The sequence below is a fragment of the Scyliorhinus canicula genome, chromosome 7, assembly GCF_902713615.1.
Source record: "Scyliorhinus canicula chromosome 7, sScyCan1.1, whole genome shotgun sequence".
In the NCBI taxonomy this organism is placed as follows: domain Eukaryota; kingdom Metazoa; phylum Chordata; class Chondrichthyes; order Carcharhiniformes; family Scyliorhinidae; genus Scyliorhinus; species Scyliorhinus canicula.
In genome coordinates this window covers 178,895,056-178,914,138 of record NC_052152.1, presented here as the reverse complement: position 1 = coordinate 178,914,138, position 19,083 = coordinate 178,895,056, and the positions used below count along the sequence as shown (strand labels likewise).

At 43.4% G+C, this 19,083-nt stretch overlaps 1 protein-coding gene across 2 annotated transcripts in view; it reads right to left on the bottom strand.

Annotated features, from left to right (window-relative positions):
* tm9sf4 (transmembrane 9 superfamily protein member 4) overlaps window positions 1–19,083 on the bottom strand; it is a 94,006-nt gene that overhangs the window by 44,196 nt on the left and 30,727 nt on the right. For both annotated transcript variants that reach the window (XM_038803383.1, XM_038803382.1), the window contains exons 2-5: window positions 15,267–15,371; window positions 4,530–4,629; window positions 3,220–3,388; window positions 1,371–1,500 (exon numbers count right to left, since the gene is read on the bottom strand). In XM_038803383.1, the coding sequence (XP_038659311.1) occupies window positions 1,371–1,500; window positions 3,220–3,388; window positions 4,530–4,629; window positions 15,267–15,371 (504 nt within the window). The remainder of the gene's footprint in view (window positions 1–1,370; window positions 1,501–3,219; window positions 3,389–4,529; window positions 4,630–15,266; window positions 15,372–19,083) is intronic.

The window sequence follows — 19,083 nt, the reverse complement described above, 5'->3', positions numbered from 1 at the left end:
AAGTTTAGGTCACGTGGAGCAGTGGGTAGTGTCCTGCCTCTGAGCCAGAAACTCCAGGTTCAAGGCCCACCCCAGGACTTGTTGGCCAAGGAAGGTGCATTCATAATGTGGTCAAACATGCTTGAGTGTTTCAACGTGCAAACCCTTCCAGAATGCCAGTGGCTGACGGCAAGAGCGGGGAGACTCCTGTAGAGTGGCGCCCCTCAAGTTATAACCCACTGGCGACAGACTAGTGGCCTGTTTCAGGAATTACTATCTATGGAGACACACGCAAGTCTGCCTTCGTGCACCCTAGGTGCGGGAAGAAAATTAGAAAAGTTTAGTTCGTACAGAAGTTTCTACCCTGAATTAAATCTTAAAAAATTAACTTGGTGAGCATGAAAGCTTACAATTTCCATCTCAAAAAAAGAAATTTAAAGGAGCAGCACAGTGTCACAGTAGTTAGCACTGCTGCCTCACGGACCCGAGCACCTGGGTTCAATCCAGGTCCCGGGTCACTGTCCGTGTGGAGTTTGCACATTCTCCCCATGTCTGCATGGGTGTCACCCCCAAAACTCAGATGTGCAGGGTAGGTGAATTGCCCACGCTAAATTACCCCTTAATTGGAAAAAAAGAATTGGGTTCTCTAAATTTATTTTGGGAAAATTTTTTTTAAAGTTAAATTAAATATAAAAGAAGAAATTTAGATGAGAATAACCAATTATATTGTTCCTGGGATGCAATTGGCATAATTAATTTCTACTTTGTAAGTACCATGATGTGAAAACTGGTGAGCGAAGCTTTTGTGCGATCAGCTAAACATTGTGTAAAATTCCTCATTATTACGTTCACAGACATAGTATGTTTATTCTAAATGCTGGAGAACGAAACTTGATACTAGCATGTAAACATTCTTGATACAATCATTAATTTCTACATTTAAATCACCACAAAATTCTGTTCATCCGTTACGAAAGTTATTAGGAATTCACAAGTGAAATACTTACAAGATTCTAATGCAATTTTTAATTGCAATGGAAGATTATCTGAAAAGGCAATTATAGGGGTACTTCTAGATAAAACATCTTTTAACATATTGGTAATTATTTAGTATTTTCTGTTTGTTTGTCATGCTTTAACACAGGACAAAACCATTCAACTGACAGCAACCAGAGAAAAATAGCACTTTTTTTTTCTCGTATTAGATTCCTATCAGGAATCATCCATTTTGATAAATCTTCGGGCTGGTCAAATCATAGTGATTAATATTAGAACAGTTTAGTTTTTTGTTTGCTTAATGGGCAAAATGTCTGATTTAATTTCTGTACATACATTTCATGTTATTAATGTGGTTAAAAACTTGTCCTGCAAGTCTATCCGGTTAGTTTTACCTTGTTGTTGTCAATAAATCCAAGTCTGTAACCATGTTCAAACTGTACTTCCTTTTCTTTCTTTTTGTCATTGTCATCATGATTTGGGTAAAATTCTAAGCGTGTTGCGACAGGCAGGTTATCTGCAATTCTGTGACAGTTACCATTCACATATGGAGGAGAAATAGAATGCGTCAAACTTCACATTCAAAATATTGTGCAAAATTAAAAGCCTTGCAGCTGTGTATGGTACAGTATTCCATGTTCTAATTGTCTCTTCAAAAACGTTTGACTTCCCAAGTACTCCCCATCATCAATACAAGTGTATAGTGCCTAGTCACCAACACTTTGATCTGATCAAAGCATTCATTTGTTTTAAGAACCTTTCCTTAAGTTTTCTTAACTATGACAGAATTCCTGGGAACATTGCAGTGATTTTTTTGCTGGATCATGATAATGTATCAGTGTCTGTCCAACTCTTGCTGCCTTCGTGTGCAGGTTAGGTGGATTGGTCATGATCAATTGCCCCCGAGTGTGCAAAAGGTTAGGTGGGGTTATGGGGATAGGGTGGGCGTGGGCCTAGGTGCGGCACACTTTTGGAGAGTCAGGGTAGGCTCGATGGGTCAAATGACTTCCTTCTGCACTGTAGGGATTCGATGACTCTAAAACTAGGAACTGAATCATTTAAATAATGTTTTCAGTCGCTGGTGCATTGACAAGGCATTGCAATGAAAGGCAGAGAATTAGTAATGGCTTCAAATCCCTGCTGTCAATTCCAATACTGACCAATTATTAATGTTCCTGGTAACTCTGGTTTACCATGCCAAAAAAGATCACCACTAGGATTCCCTCTATAAATTACTGGCAACTCCAACTCCTGGCTGGTCTCCCATACTCTATACTTCTTATTTAAATTTGAGGTCAACTAAAACTCTGGCATCCATGTTTTAACTTGCACCAAATCCCATTCAACCATCACCCCTGCCCTTGTTGATGTACCTTGACTGCCGGTTAAGCAAAGCCTTGTTCTGAAATTCCCATCCAGGTTTTCAAATTCGTCCTTGGCCTAATTCCTCTCTATCGCTGTTGTCTCCTCCAGCTCCACAACCATCTTTAAGCTCCTCTAATTCTGGCCTCTTGAGAACCCTCCAGTTTAGTTGCTTCACCACTGGCAGTTGTGCCATGGCGCTAAAACTCTGGAATTCCCTCCCTAAATTTCTCTTTTTCTTCCTTTATGATCGGTGTGCTCAGGTTGGCATTGTGAAGCTGCTCAATTAAGACAGCGAGTCCAAAAAGCAAAGCAACATCCTTACCCATTTATAGGCCTTAACTCAGTGCACAAGGTTTTCTTTCCACCCTATTTTAAAGGCAAGCAGGAAACCATTCCTGCCACAATGGCTTTCTCAAGATTCTAGGAACGAATAGTTTTCACCTTACTGATAGTAAAAAATACAGCTAAATGTATTCTGTAGTACAAAATAAGCATCAACCTTTCTATGCCAGTTGCAGTACTTAAGACATCAAAATCCCCCAAAATATAAAATGTTGTTAATAATTAGCTGTTGAGTAACAGTACAGCCATACAGGTCTAAAGATTCCAAGTTCAAATCCTGGCTATGCTGAGTTAGCTCAACTTAACTACAAGTCCCATCACTGTACTATATATTCATTAGTCAGCAACATGAATCTATTTGTGGCTGTGCAAGTATAGGTCTACAGGAACAGGCTCAGCTGTGGTGCCCCATGGTAAAGTAATAGCCTACCAATACAGTGTCTGCAATAAATTCAAGACAAGGTTCCTTTATGGTATTAGAAATATTAAGTAAGCTATTGAACCGCGTGTTATAACAGCAAAAACAGTTACACATACAAATGAACATAATATTCTTCTCGAATCCTTTCCACGACCAGACTACTTTCTGTTACTTTAAACCTAACAGGTTTGTTTGGCTTTTCACAGAGCACTTCGCATTTCTTTCCAACGTTCATATGCAAGTTGTATGGTGTATTCACAATCCGATCACCTCTCAACACCTCACCTGTAAAGTACATGAACAAATGTAACAGATTATTCTCTTCTTTAGCATTCCACGCGTCTAAACCATTAATTTTGGATGCGCAAGGTTACAGAGGACACGTTTACAGGAACCAAATAAAACAGCTGGAACAGATCCTTCCACCATTGCTATGATAACACAAATTTAGTTCCAGTCTTATTTTTGAAGTACGAACTGCTAACTGGTAATTAAATTCCCTGAGCTTCAAAATAGGTTTCAGCTCTTAAATGCCCTTTCAGATTCAGAATCAGTGACGTTTAGCACAGTGGGCTAAACAGCTGGCTTGAAATGCAGAACCATGCCAGCAGCGGGGGTTCAATTCCCATACCGGTCTCGCCAAACAGGCGCCAGAATGTGGCGCCTAGGGGCTTTTCACAGTAACTTAATTTAAGCCTACTTGTGACAATAAGCGATTATTATTATGTTGTGCTGACTAAGCAGTAAGCAAACGGTTCACCAATGATTTCCATAAAGGAAAGCAAGCTTTGCTTAGAGTTGAATTACAAGCAGGAACCAATGAGCGACCGTGTAGCTAACATCATTAAAACACTGATAATTTTCTCCCACCACTGGAAATATCACTGAACGGTGCCCTCAGATTAGGAACAGCGCAGCAAAGTCAGGCATACTTATTATTGTCTCAATGTCAGTCATAACTTACAGAAGTTCAACCTGATACATTAACGACACATTAACGAACAGCGTCTCCCACAGTTCAACAACATTCCCATTTAACTACACTACATGCATCTATTCATGACCCAGCTGCGATTTCAAGCCAGCATTTAATGTCCACCTGAAATTAAATGGAAATTAAAATATGCACTGCATGATTATGACAAGATGCGAAGATGCCGGCGTTGGACTGGGGTGAGCACAGTAAGAAGTCTTACAACACCAGGTTAAAGTCCAACAGGTTTGTTTCAAACACGAGCTTTCGGAGCACTGCTCCTTCCTCAGGTGATTATGACAAGACTTTCAAATTGCTGCCATCATTTTTTTTCATTCTGCCTCTCCATTTAACACATTGCCCATTCCTTTAATCCCTGATTGTAGAGGTCAAGTAGCATACTTAGATTGTTGTATATACCACAAAGTATTTTAAAATTGATAATAAACTCACCAAGATTTTCTGCCTTATATTCAATTTTTTTTGGCCGACAAAAAGGGAGGGAATAATATTCGTATGGGAGCTGCGTCCGTGAGCTCGTCAATTTCACAGCCTGAAACATGAAGATTAAAACACTCAAGATTATTTAATTGCCATTTTATACAGGTGAATTTATTTTGATGAAAATGATCATTGGGTCCATGCTTCTTTAGACAGAGCACAAATTAGATGGAAAATAAAAATCAAACAAGTTTATCCAAATACATTTGGTACAGTTAACATACAGCATGATTGAGATAAAAACAGAAAATGCTGGAACCATTCAGGCCAGGCAGCATCTGTGGAGAGAGAAATAGGCATAATGTTTCAGGTTAATGACCTTTCATCAGAACTGGAAAAAGAGATGCAACATGTTTTAGACAAGCAAAGGGACAAAGAAAGGGAGCAAAGCAGTGTGACAACTTGACTACAAGAAAGGCAGTTGAACCCCTTGTAAAAATTAAATCTTCTTTACTTCAGAAAACTTCGAGGCAATAATAGTTTGGTTTCAAACACCAGCAGCGGCTAAACACAACTATTCACAGCTCCTCAAGGTTAAACTGAAAACCCGTGCAAGGCCGTGCCCCCAATAATGTCACAAACGCATGTGCACTTTTGTTAATGCACCCATAGACAACAAAATAGGAAGATGGTTATTAAAACACTATACCACTTCTGCCTCCTTAAATTTCAATTCCCCTTAAGGAGAGACAACAACAAACATCATAACACACATCACAACTAATAAGTCAGTCTTTTAGGATGTTGTGATCTCTGTAGAACCACTGGTGACTCAGTAGACACTGGTGAGTCTTGGTTCAGTTGAGCTGGACTGGAAGACGCAGGATAGGTTGGTTGTTAGTGAGAGGCAGTTCTTCAACCTCTCCTGGAGTAGCATCCACTGAATCCCCTGAGCAACAGGAACCACTTCCTGTTGAATTTTTGCAGCTGTGTGATGCAGATATTTAGCTGTCTCAGAGTTGTGGTGTAGATGAATGTGATTTTGGTGTCTGGGGATGACCCTTCTATTTGTCAGCTTCACCACCAACGATACTGGATCACTATGGTTCAGAATAACTCCAGGCAGCCATGGTTGGTTACTGCCGGATTTCCTGACATAGACACAGTCATCCGGATTGAAATGCCTCTCCTTCGCATGGTAGTCATGCCTCTCCTTCTCAATTTTCTGTCTCCTTCCCACACTCGTTTTGACATCTGAATGTAACAGATTCAGGTGAGACTTTGGCTTCCTACCCATCAACATTTCAGCCGGTGAAAGCCCTGTTTTTCTTGTAGTTTGTGGTGTGATACGATACGGAAACAAGAAACCAGAGAGCTTAGTTCCCAAAGTACCGTTTGCCATTCTCTTCAGTCCTTTCAGTGTCTGAACAACACGCCCTGCTAAACCATTTGATGTTGGATGAAAAGGACCAGTATGCACCTGGTGTATTCTATTTAATTTGCATAAACTCTGGGGGGGGGGGGGGGAGGAGGAGAGAATCACTCAAACATTGTCCTGTTTTCAGGAACCAGAGAATCCAGTAAACCATGAGTCGCAAAAACCTGGCGGAGCTTCTCTATTATAACTGTAATGTTGCTCATGATGTGCACTTCTAACTACGTAGAATGCACAACCACGATGACTAGAAACATATGACCCATAAAAGATCCTACAAAGTCGATATGAAGTCTAGACAAGGGATAGTCAGGCCACTCCCACAGATGCGGTGATGCTGGTGTCGTCATCTTTTGGCTTATTTGACAAGTCAAGCAAGATTTCTCCTTGTTCTCCAAGTCCTGATCCAGTTTTGGCCGGCAAACGTATCACCGTTTAAACTTTTCATTCGGGAGGCAACCATATGAGCCTCTTGGGCTTCGTCTACGACTTGCGAATGACCAGCGGTGAAAAAACATTCTACAGCCCCCCAAAAATGTAACCATTCTGCACACCACGGCACACCCTTGTGTTTCGCATATGGTCTCAGTTCCTCATCATCTATAACTGAAAATTAACCCTTCATAAGGAATCTTCTCTGCCGGTCTACTGTTTAATCTGTTTGGCATTCACAGGAGAATGTGACAGTCATTCAAACACAAATTGTCTCCAGAGGAAATACTGCCTTGGTTGGCATGTCAATTAAGGGAATCAACTCAGCGTGCCTGCATTTGCATTGTCTTCCCTGCCCATGACATGATGTTGTACTGGTAGACTAACAATGTGAGAGCCCAGCACTGTAATGCTGCTGAGGCCGTGGGAGGAATGTATTTGGACTTACCAAAAAGGTTAATCAATGGCTTATGGCTTGTAGATATGTTGAAAATGCCCATAAAGATACTGATAACATAATTTTACAGTGAAAACGATGGCTAGACCTTCCTTGTCTAGCTGCATATCTCTTCTCAACTGTTGTCAACGTGTGTGATGCAAATCTAAACTTTTCTGACCTGTCCTCCATTGGATCAGAGAGCACTGCTTCAATGCCATAAAGCAAGGCATCACATGACAGAATGAGCTCTCGGCCTGATCAAAATGAACCAGCAGATTAGCTGATTGTAGCAGCGCTTTCACGCCCTTGAAATCTTTCTCTTATACTGGTCCCAGTTCCATTTAGTCTTCTTTGTGGAGCAATAGACACAGTGGCACCAACACTGTTGAAAGGTCTGGCAGAAACCATGGTGCAAGGTGGCACCACTTGCCCCATAGAACCAAGAACCTGGGTTCAATTCTGGCCATGAATGATTGGGTGACAGTGTGTGTGGAGTTTACACATTCTCCCAGTGCCTGCGTGGGTTTCTTCCCACAGCCCAAATATGTGCTGGTTAGGCGGATTGGCCATGCTAAATTACCCCTCAGTGCCCAAAGATGTGAAGGTTAGGAGGGGTTATGGGGACAGGGCTCCATTTCAAAGGGTTGGTGCTGACCCGAATGGACCCCTTCTGTACTGTAAGGCTTCTATACATATAAACTTCCCGTAGTAGTTCACAAAACACAGAAATGGTCTGAACTCGAGCACATTCTCAGGATTTGAGAGCTTCATTGATAGTTTGTACCTTTTCCTCCACAAGGAACAGACCCTGTCCTATAATTCCATGACCCAGATATTCCACACGCTTGTGTCTGGAAGATGCGTTTGTTACACTTCAGATGCAGACCTGCTTCTGAAAATATCTTAACACTATCCAGGTTGTTGATGTGTGCCTCCTCAGCTTTTCCTGTGATCAGGATATCATCCAAATAAACTACCACACGGCGAATCTCCTGCCTTTGCGAAATTCCCAGCCTTTGCGGTTGTGTGCTTTATCTCATCCCAGTTCAACTGAATTTTCCTGAGTCAGTCATGTCCGAGTCAACCACCAGGAGCCATGCTCTTGCTTCTTGGCAGTTATTCACAATGTCCACCTCAACACTCCAAGTAATGGTATAGTCTCCCCAGTGTATGTTCGAAGGTCGATCCTTCCTTGGGTAAGGGCTGCTGCCTGCTTATTACCCTCAAATCCCCCTCACCGATGGCAGATGCAGAGGCTCCTGTGTCGATTTCCACCTTAAGTTTCTGTCCATCGATCTCCACAGTACCTCACTCACATTGAACATGTCATGGAATCACTCCTCTTCCTGCTTGGTGCTTTCCAGGTAATGCATAGCAGATTGAGGCTTCATTGAATTTCAAATTCCCTGTCCAGCCTTTGACTTGCTCTTAGCACTACTGCACATTTTAACCACGTGTCTGTTTTGTTGCAATTGTGGCACACACTGTCTCAGAACTTACAATGATTGGCATAGCATGTGATTCCACACCTAAATCTTTCCACTGCATTTGCCTTTTTGTTTGCTGGCTCTTTTCTTCCTTGATGCACTACATCCACCTGTATCCCATTATGTGCCTTTTGAATATACTTTGAATTGTTCGTAGCCATCTCCATGCCCTGAGAAACTTCTAGAGCCTTCTTGAAAGTTAGTGTGACTTCCCCCAACAAACAACGTGTATGCTGTCTTCATTCATGCCACAGACCAATCGGTCCCAGAGCATATCCTTGAACACTGCCCCAAACTCTGTGCTCAAGAGAGGTGATGCAGTTCAGCAACAAAATCAGCCTTTCAAAAATTACTATGGAATTTAAAACGTTGGACAATCACTTAAGGACTTGGAACGGTGATAATTCTGAACGAGTGTAACTAACTCCACAAATGTTCACCAGCTTCTATGGTTTGGTTACATTCCTCATTAGCTTGGAAGTCTTTGCCCCACACATATTCAGGAGAATTGAGGGCCTTTAGTCTCATCTGCAATTTCATTTTCCAAAAAGAAAACCTTCCATAACCTTTCCACATACTCAGTCTAGTCCTTGTGCCTTCCCACGCACTCACTGGTGGTCAGCATAGCCATCGCCGCTGACCAAGTTGCAAACTAGCTATTCACTATAGAAAAAAAACTGTCTCCACGCTGCACCTACCAAATCTTTTTGTCCTTTTTAATCGTCACCAGAACAATGTTGTAACTTGATCACAAGAAAGGTAACTGAATGCGTTGTAAAAGTTAAATCTTTACTCCAGAAAACAGTGAGGTAATAATACAGTGCTTCGAAAATGTGTTCCTTCTTCCTCAACCATGATTTCCCACCTACAGTTGTGGACAGTGCCCTCAACAGTGTGCGGTCCATCACCCGCACCACTACCCTTGCCCCCTTCACTCCCTCTCAGAACAAGGATAGAGTCCCCCTCGTTCTCACATTACATCCCACCAGCCTCCGTATGCAAAGCATAATCCTCCGACGCAAAAGAGAAAATGCTGGAAAATCTCAGCAAGTCTGGCAGCATCTGTAGGGAGAGAAAAGAGCTAACATTTTGAGTCCGATGACTCTTTGTCAAAGCTAACAGACAGAGAAAGTGGGAAATATTTATACCGTGGAGTGAGAATACCATAGCCACAGAAACCCAGGGAAACCGGGTGCTAATGGCCACAGATACCAAGGGGAAAGAATGTTAATGGCAGTCTCCAGAGAGGACAAAAGATGTAAAAGGTCAAACAGCAGGGAAACTAACATCAGAGGATGAACTGTAGGTGTGGGGGAAGGGAAAGGGGGAAGCAAAGAGGAGAACTGTGAAGGAAAGGTGGATAAGATTGGGGGGGGGGGGGGGGGGGGGAGGAGAACTTAAATGTAAATTAAGAAAGAAATGGTAAAAGATCTCTTCACCAACTCCAGCGTTATACCACCATCAGACAGATCTTCCCTTCACTCCCACTGTCAGCATTCCGCAGAGACTGTTCCCTCTGAGACAATCTAGTCCATTCCTCCACCATACCCAGCACCTCTCCTATCACCCATGGCACCTTCTCATGCAATCGCACAAGGTGTAACACCTGCCCCTTTACCTCTCCCATGCTTAACATCCCAGGCCCAAAACACTCATTCCAGGTTAAGCAGCATTTCACTTGCACCTCTTCCAATGTGGTCTACTGCATTCACTGCTCCCGATGTAGTCTCCTCTATATCGGAGAGACCAAACGTAGACTGGGTGATCGCTTTGCTGAGCATCTTCGGTCCGTGCGCATTCAGGGCCCTGGCCTTCCTGTTGCTTGCCATTTTAACGAAAGACCCTGCTCCCATGCCCACAAGTCTGTTCTTGGCCTGCTGCAATGTTCCAGTGAAGCTCAACGCAAACTGGAGGAACAACATCTCATCTTCCAGTTAGGCACGCTACAGCCTTCCGGCCTGAACATCGAATTCACCAACTTCAGACGATCAGCTACACCCCACTTCGACCCATTTGTTTTCATCCCATTTAATTTTTACTGTCTTTTACCATTTCTTCCTTTCTTAATATACATTTAATCCCCCCCCCCAAATCTTATCCAACTTTCTTTCACCTTTCTCCTCTTTGCTTCCCCCTTCCCTCCCCCCCACATGATTCATCTGAGGAAGGAGCAGTGCTCTGAAAGCTAGTGTTTGAAACAAACATGTTGGACTTTAACCTGGTGTTGTAAGACCTCTTACTGTGCTCACCCCAGTCCAACGCCGGCATCTCCATATCATGCCCACATCTACAGCTCATCCTCTGATGTTCATTTCCCCGCTGTTTGACCGTTTACATCTTTTGTTCTCTCTGGGAACTGACATTAGCACTCTTTCCCCTTGGTTTCTGTGGCCATTAGCACCCGGTTTCCCTGGGTTACTGTGGCTATGACTCATCTTTCATTCTCACTCCACAGTATAAATATTTCCCACTTTGTCTGTTAGCTTTGACAAAGAGTCATCGGACTCGAAACGTTAGCTATGTTCTCTCCCTACAGATGCTGCCAGAGCTATGTTCTCTCCCTACAGATGCTGCCAGACCTGCTGAGATTTTCCAGCATTTTCTCTTTCGTTTCAGATTCCAGCATCCGCAGAAGTTTGCTTTTATTAGTTAATAATAGTTTGGCTTCAAACACCAGCAGCAGCTATACACAATTATACACAAGTTCCTTGTGGCTAAACTGAAAATCCATGTACACCCACGTTCCCGAGGATGTTGCATGCACATGCACAATTTTGTTAAAGACATCCATATACATAATCAAATAGGAAGATGTTTATTAAAACATGCTATAACAAGATGTCTTGAATTAAAAGGAAGATCTGGAGGCAAGAATGGTTGAATGACAAATGGACGATGGTGCGAGGCAGAAGTTGATTGAAATGGGACAATTAAAAAATAAAAGGTGGTTGGAGCGGAGTAGGGACAGTGGAGGGCTGGCACTACCCAATCTCTCGGGGTATTACTGGGCGGCAAATGTGTCAATGGTGCGCAAGTGGATGATGGAAGGGGAGGGGGCAGCTTGGAAACGAATGGAGAGGGCGTCCTGTGGCAACACAAGCCTGGGGGCCCTAGTAACGGCACCATGGCCGCTCCCCCCCACGAGGTACACCACGAGCCCGGTGGTGGCGGCCACCCTCAAGATATGGGGGCAGTGGAGGCGACACAGGGGGGAAATGGGAGGTCTGTTGGTGGCGCCAATAAGAGGGAACCATAGATTCATCCCGGGGAACATCGACGGGGGATTTCAGAGCTGGTACAGGGTGGGCATACGGCAGCTGAAGGACCTGTTTATAGAGGGGAGGTTTGCGAGCCTGGGAGGGCTGGAGGAGAAGTTTGAGCTCCCCCCGGGAAACATGTTCAGATATTTACAAGTGAAGGCATTTGCTAGGCGGCAGGTGGAGGGCTTCCCCCTGCTCCCCAGTAAGGGGGCGAGTGATAGGGTGCTCTCGGGGGTCTGGGTCGGAGGGGGGAAGATATCAGACATCTACAAGATAATGCAGGAGGCGGAAGAAGCATCAGGGGAGGAGCTGAAAGCCAAGTGGGAAGGGGAGCTGGGAGAGCAGATAGAAGACGGGACGTGGGCGGATGCACTGGAGAAGGTCAATTCTTCCTCCTCGTGTGCGAGGCTGAGCCTCATTCAATTTAAGGTGCTGCATAGAGCTCACATGACGGGGACAAGGATGAGCCGGTTCTTTGGGGGTGAGGACAGGTGTGTCAGATGTCTGGGAAGCCCAGCGAACCATGTGCATATGTTCTGGGCATGTCCGGTGCTGGAAGGGTTCTGGAAGGGGGTGGCAAGGACGGTGTCGAAGGTGGTGGGGTCCAGGGTCAAACCAGGATGGGGGCTTGCGATCTTTGGGGTCGGGGTAGAACCGGGGGTACAGGAGGCTAGGGAGGCCGGAATACTGGCCTTTGCGTCCCTAGTGGCTCGACGAAGGATATTAATTCAATGGAAGGACGCGAGGCCTCCAAGCGTTGAAACTTGGATTAACGATATGGCTAGCTATATTCAGCTAGAAAGGATCAAATTTGCCCTGAGAGGGTCGGTACAGGGATTCTCCAGGCAGTGGCAACCTTTCCTTGACTTTTTAGATCAGAGATAGACGTTCGGGGTCGTGGCAGCAGCAGCCCGGGGGGGGGGGGGCAGCAAGGGTCGTGGGGGGACATGCACGACTGTAACGTGGGCAAGTCTGCTCGCTGCTCATGTCTGAAACTGTAGGCTGCCTTGTTTGTTAAGTTGTTGCTTGGGGGGGGGGGGGGGGAGGACTGGTGCGCGCGAGAGGGCGGGCGAGGGAGGGATAGTTGCCTAGAGGGATTGTGTTGTAAATAATTTAAAAATTAGTAGGGGTAAATGTTTGTATGGAAAAACTCTTTCAATAAAAATTATTTAAAAAAAAAAAAATAAAATAAAAGGTGGGTCCAGCTGAGGTGCAAATGGTAACAGATTCATTACCAACAGCTGCTGTCCAAAAACTGGGAGCAGTGGTTATGATTTGAAATTGTTGAACTGAATGTTGAATCACGAAGGCTGGAAGGTGCCCAATCAAAAGAGGAGTGTTGTTCCTCAAGTTTTTGTTGAACTTCATTATTATGCAATGAGATATGATGCAAGGCAATTTCCCTGACTTCCCTGGTGCAGAGAAGACCAATGGATACTGCATACTAAATTGAAAATGTTACTCAATATTTATGAATCTCAATGTCACATCAGTTTTTGGAGTCAAGATTTGCTATCAAAATTGACATTACTCGATTGGACATCCACTAATCCTTTGGTCTGAACATTAGACTTGTTAGTTCTTGCTCATCTACTTCCCTTTCTTTTTACCATCCACCTCCAGCTTCAGTGGTTTATGTTTTACCTTTGCCTTTTTATTATCTTGTTTAGGTTTTCACACCCCTTTGCTCTTTGAAAGATTTCCATTCTTCATTGGAATCATTATACATCAATAGCCACTTTTCATCTATTGACAAATAGATTTAATTGCCTCTATGACAGGAATCAGCACTCCTGACTTCACCTGACTTGTTTCTTCACCCCAACTTGCTATTTTCCAACCTGGAGCTTTTGTTCAGTAAGTAGGTCATCTTACTTTTGCCAGCTCTGATGAACTTTCTACTGTCTTGCAATGAATTGTATAATTTTCATCCGAGACCACGCACACCAAGCTGCCTGTGTGACTATTTAAAAAAAATCAAAAAACGGGTAAAGAATTGGATAATGACAGCAGAGGGAAAAAAAGCAGTGGGGCGTATAGTTTCTTATATTGTATTTACTGTGACTGATTGAAGATTCAGAAATAAATCAGATGTTGTGAAGAAATTATTTTTTCAATATTACAGTTATAGTATGTGTATATGTGTGACTAATTTAGTTAAGCTGAAGACAGTTAGGCTGCAAAGTATAAATCATCAAAAGGGCTAGACGTAAAAGCGGGCATTTGAAGTGGAGATGACCATGCTAAGGTAGGCTACAAGTAAATACAGTTACAAGTACAAATTTGCATTAGGAGATCAGTGAGGATTTGGATTTTAGCTGTTGATTTCAAAGAGTAATTAAAAGGAGATTTACAAATGGCAGAGATCGTAAATGAATAAAGTGGAGTCACTAAGTTTATCTGAGCTGAAAGTAGCGGCCATTAAAGCTTTCTCTCATCCGGGAAAGGTAACTTCCAAAAAAGCGTAAGAACAAGGGGTTTAAAGATGAAAGAGGAAAAATATATTTGAGTAAAGATTGAAAGTTGTATTAGTAGTGGCCATGTGGGATCCTGAAGAATATGCTATGCTGAGAGAGCTGTGAAAGAAGCAAAGTGAGCCATCTCCAGAAACCGCAGAGAAGCGTCTGTTTGTTGCAGAAAGCAGGGTTTTGTTTAAAGCCTTGGGTTTCCACTGTCGTGTGTCGCCCTGTGGAATACTTTCCCGAAAGCAGTAGTGCGTGCCTTGTGGCAATATCACTGGATTTTCTATAGATCAAGTATCTACAGGGTCTGTTACCTAAAAAGAGGTGTTTACTAACTATGCAGAAATCGTTTGGGGAAGTTATTGCGAGACTAATTTTTAACTATGCAAATGTAATCTTGTTTATTTAAGTTTTCATTTATTTCATTAATAAATAGTTTAATGTAAAAATCTCCAATGTGGTACTGGAACTTTTTGACTGCTGACTGGAGGACACTTACCTTCTCATAACAAAATACAAATCGTTCTAATAGCTTGCTCAAATTTCCCTTTGGAATCTGGTCAGTCTGGCAATTACCATCTGCCATATCATAACAATGTCCATTTTCTCTATAGGTGCAAGCTTTGGAGCAGCCAGGTAGAAAGGAAAATTCTATCAATTTTCCCAACTGCTGCATATCCACCAGCTTCTGTCTATAATGCTTACATTTCATATATCTTGTTTGACATATGTAGACCAACACAAAGTTAGAAACATCATCCTTTTTCAAAAATGTCTCACGGTCATGCTGTTTCAGCCAGCAATAGCATACGGGTACACGGAATAGATATTAAAACATTTTCGTACAGGAATGCATGCCGACTACAGGATGGTGAGGCGCAACTGTTTGACATTTTCTGCAAGTTTTCTATGTGTGTCGGCTTCAAGATTATCCTGCATGGGCCAATGAGTGCCAGGGCTTCTTATTCGCCAATTCAGAGATCTTGTTGAGCTTGGAATGTCTTGTGCTGCTACAACAGTATCCAATGGAATTAAATTTAAAGCTAAAATTTGCTTAATGTAGTAAGTGAATTATAAGGATCGAGGCCTTGTCATTCTCACATTTAGGTAGGCAAATTATTAAATCAGTGGATTAGCCGTTTTCCATGTTCTATAAGCAACTAGGGTTCAGCAACGATTTTCAGCCTTACCAGTGACATCTCAAGAATGAATAACAAATAGCACACATGCTTACCTTAATTTCTACAGGGTGATTCTGATGAAAGTCAATTGGTGCCACACCTGGTACGTAAAAAGAATATGAAGTACGCAAGGCTAAGAGAAACACCAAAAATAGTGCCTGAAAAATAAAGGATTAAAACAGGTTATGATTTACAAGCTTATGTATCTGACTATATCAGAAGTGTGCACATTACCAGAAAATGTAACATTTTTTAGGAATGTCAAAATGGGTATGATCATTCATTACCTGAACAAAATTCTGACTTTTAATAAACACTCAATGATGCATACGGCGAATCTACAATGTCTTAGTATGTAAATGTATTTTTCATCCTAGATCTCTCAATTAGCAATATGAGCAATACAGCCCTCACCATCTCTATTCTCCATGCGCAAACTATCCCACTGTCATTTGCTGCAGGATAACATGCAAATAAACCTTTTTTTAATTGCCTCCTGCAATACTCCAGTAAAACTTAACGCAAGCTGGAGGAGCAGCATCTTATCTTCTGATTGGAACTAAAAGAGAGGTGCATGTGCCCAATGAAGAGTCAAAGGGACTTGAAATATTAACTCTTTGTTTTCTCTCATCTACAGATTTGCTGCGTTTTTCCAGCATTCTCTGTTTTTGTTTCAGATTTCACCATCCACAGTATTTTGCTTAATGTTTTATTCACTGCCATTTCTCTTCCAGGCATGCCTATCTTGAAGTACTGTTCTCTCCGACGGGATTTCCGTTTGTCTCTTTTACCATGTTCACCTTCATTGTTCTGTCTTGGTGTTTACCAAAACTCTCTTTCACAGCCATATTTTCTTTCTCAGCAACCTTCTCCAACTCACCCCACATGGATTCCAACTCAAGTTCCATCTCTCATGGTTTGAATCCACTCAGAATTACAGCAATCTCCGGGATATACAACACTCCTCGAACTGCTGTTCTCACTGCATTCTGAAACCTACACTCAGTGCCACGCACCAACATTTGTACATACTCGCTCTCTCTCCAGCAGCACCAACTCATCCTCTCTCAAAGCAAAGCTGTCCCTGTCCCAAGTTCCATTTTATTCTTCATCTCATCTAACACCTTGAAAATAAACTTTTTCTCTTCCTTTCAGGTGTTAAGCTCCAACAACTTACTGACACCATATCCCATCTGGGACCCTCCATACCTTCCCATCCCTGACCCCATTGCTTCTTCTAATTTCAGCCCTTGCTGTGTATTCACTATACCTTCGGACCTTCCCCTTTCTAATGCCGAACATTCTGTACTCGGCAAAGGACCCAGTTTCATCCCATTCTGTCCTCACCTCAACTAATTTTGGGCATGGCATGATTTCTTTGGTCGCGTGCACTTTGGGCAGGAATCTTACCTCCATTCAATAGGTCCTTTCACCCAACTCCATTATTGTCTCTCTACCCGGGCCACACCTTCTGGCTTCCTACTCACTCGATGTTTTCATTAAGAAATGTTGGTACATCAGCCATCTCAGATTCTTTGCCTCTCTCACGCACTCTAACCTGTTTCTCTCTGATCTTGCTGCACTCCGTTCTCTTACCTTGTGATCAAACTTGCTGACAGGGATGGTGCCACTGCTTTCTGACATACTGATCTCTACCTCAAGAGGCTGAGCACCAACTCTCAGACACTTCCTCCTCCCTCCACCTGGACCATGACCCCCACCAAACATCAAGCCACTGTTTCTCAGACAATCGGTGACTTTATCGCCTCTGGAGATCTTCCCTCCAGAGCTCCCAAACTCATAGTCCCCCAATCCTCTTTCTATCGCCTTCCCAAAATCCACAAACAGGACTGCTTTGGTATACCCATCGTATTTGCCTGTTCCTGCCCCACTTGACTCAATCCTCTCTCCTGGTCCAATCTATTCCCACCTACATTTGTGATTCTACGTGATATCAACAATACCTGTTCCCTGGCCCGAACCGCCTCCTCTTCACTATGGATGTCCAATCCTTTTACACCTCCATACCCAACTGGAGATTCTGAGGGCTCTCCACTTCTTCCTTGACCAAGGGCCCAAACAATCCCTGTCCACCAGCACTCTCCTCCGCCTGGCAGGATGGGTATACCAAAGCAGCACCACTGCTCCCTTCATGCTCCCGCGATGTGGAAAAATATATTTTGCTACCAATTAATATCCCCCTCTCACTTTCACGATTTATATCTGACACTTTCCTTCTCTTCCATGATCTCTCTGTCTCCATTTCTGATGACAGACTGACCACCAATATTCATTACAATCCCACCAACTTCCACAGCTACCTTGACCACAGCTCCTCACACCCTGCTTCGTATAAAGACTCAAACCCATTCTCCCCGCCTCTTTCACATCTGTTCTGATGATCCCACCTTCGAAAATGACACCTGTGACATGTCTTCCTTTCTCCTTAAGGAAAGTTTCACTCTTCCCTCCCCCCATGGTTGCCCTCACCCATTCCTCTCCATCCCAGAACCATGATAGGGTTTCCCTTGTCCTCACTTCCCACTCCGCCAGCCTCCGCATTCAAAGGATCATCCTCCGCCATATCCACCAACTTCAGCATGATTTCCACCACAACCAACCCCCCCCCCCCCCCCCCCAGCATGCCACAGACACTGCTCCCTCTGTGATTCCCTGGTCTACTCCTCCATCCTGCCAAACTCCCATCTTCTTCCCATGGCACCTTACCTTGCAATCGCAGAAGATGCAACACCTATCCCTTTACCCCCCCTCCTCACTGTTCAAGGACATTCCTGTCAGGTTAAGCAGGGTTTTGCTTGCACCTCCTTCGATTTTGACTACTGTATTCGCTGCTCCTAATGCAATCTCCTTTATATCGGGGAAACAAAATGCAGACTGGATCACCGCTTTGCAGAACACCTTTGTTCAGCCCACAAACATGACCCCAGCCTACTTGTTGCTTGCCACTTGTGGCTGAGTCTAAAACCCTGTCCTGTGGATTCTGCAGCAATGCCCTGGTGCTGAGATGATAGGCCTCCAACCACCACACTGTGCTAGCAATCACTCCAACCAGTGAAGCGATTTACTCATTATTTCAATTTACTTAAATTTTCTGGGGACTCCTTGATGCCGCACTTGGTCAAATGTTGCCTCGATGTCAGGGGCAAATGCTCTCACCTATAGAATACAGTTATTTTATCCATGATTGGATCATGGCTGTAGAGGTTTGGAGTTGAGTGGTCTGGGCAGGGCCTATGCTGAGCATAAGTGAGCATGTTATTCTTGAGGAATTGTTGGTAAAATGGTTGACAGCACCTTCCATCACTTTTCTGATGATTGGTACACTGGAACACTGATGGGGTAGTAATTAGCTGGATTAAGATTGTGCTGTTTTGTGTGTATAGGAAATAACTGAGCAATTTTCCACATTGCTGGGTGATATGAATGTTGCATCTTGGCTGGGGCACAGATAACTGTAGAGCACAACTCTACAGTGCTACAACTGGGATGTTACCAGACTCCCTAGCCTTTGCAGTATCAAGTGTCTTCAGCGGTTTCACATGGAGTGAATCAAACTGACTGAAGGCATCTGTGGTGGGGACCTCAGGGGGCTGCCAAGATAGATTGTCCACTTGACACACCTGGCTGAAGATGGTTACAAAAGCTTCAGTCGTGTCCTTTGCAATGACATGGTGGGCTCCTTCATCATGGGGTTTATTACGATCCCAGACCCGACCCTAACAGTGGTTAGGATACTGGACAGAAAGATCAATATTTTATTTTAATTTTGTAAGACTGTGAGGAAAGGATACCTCGCTCCAGGAGTGATTTCACCCAAAATAGAGATATGGTATAGTATATTAAAACAAT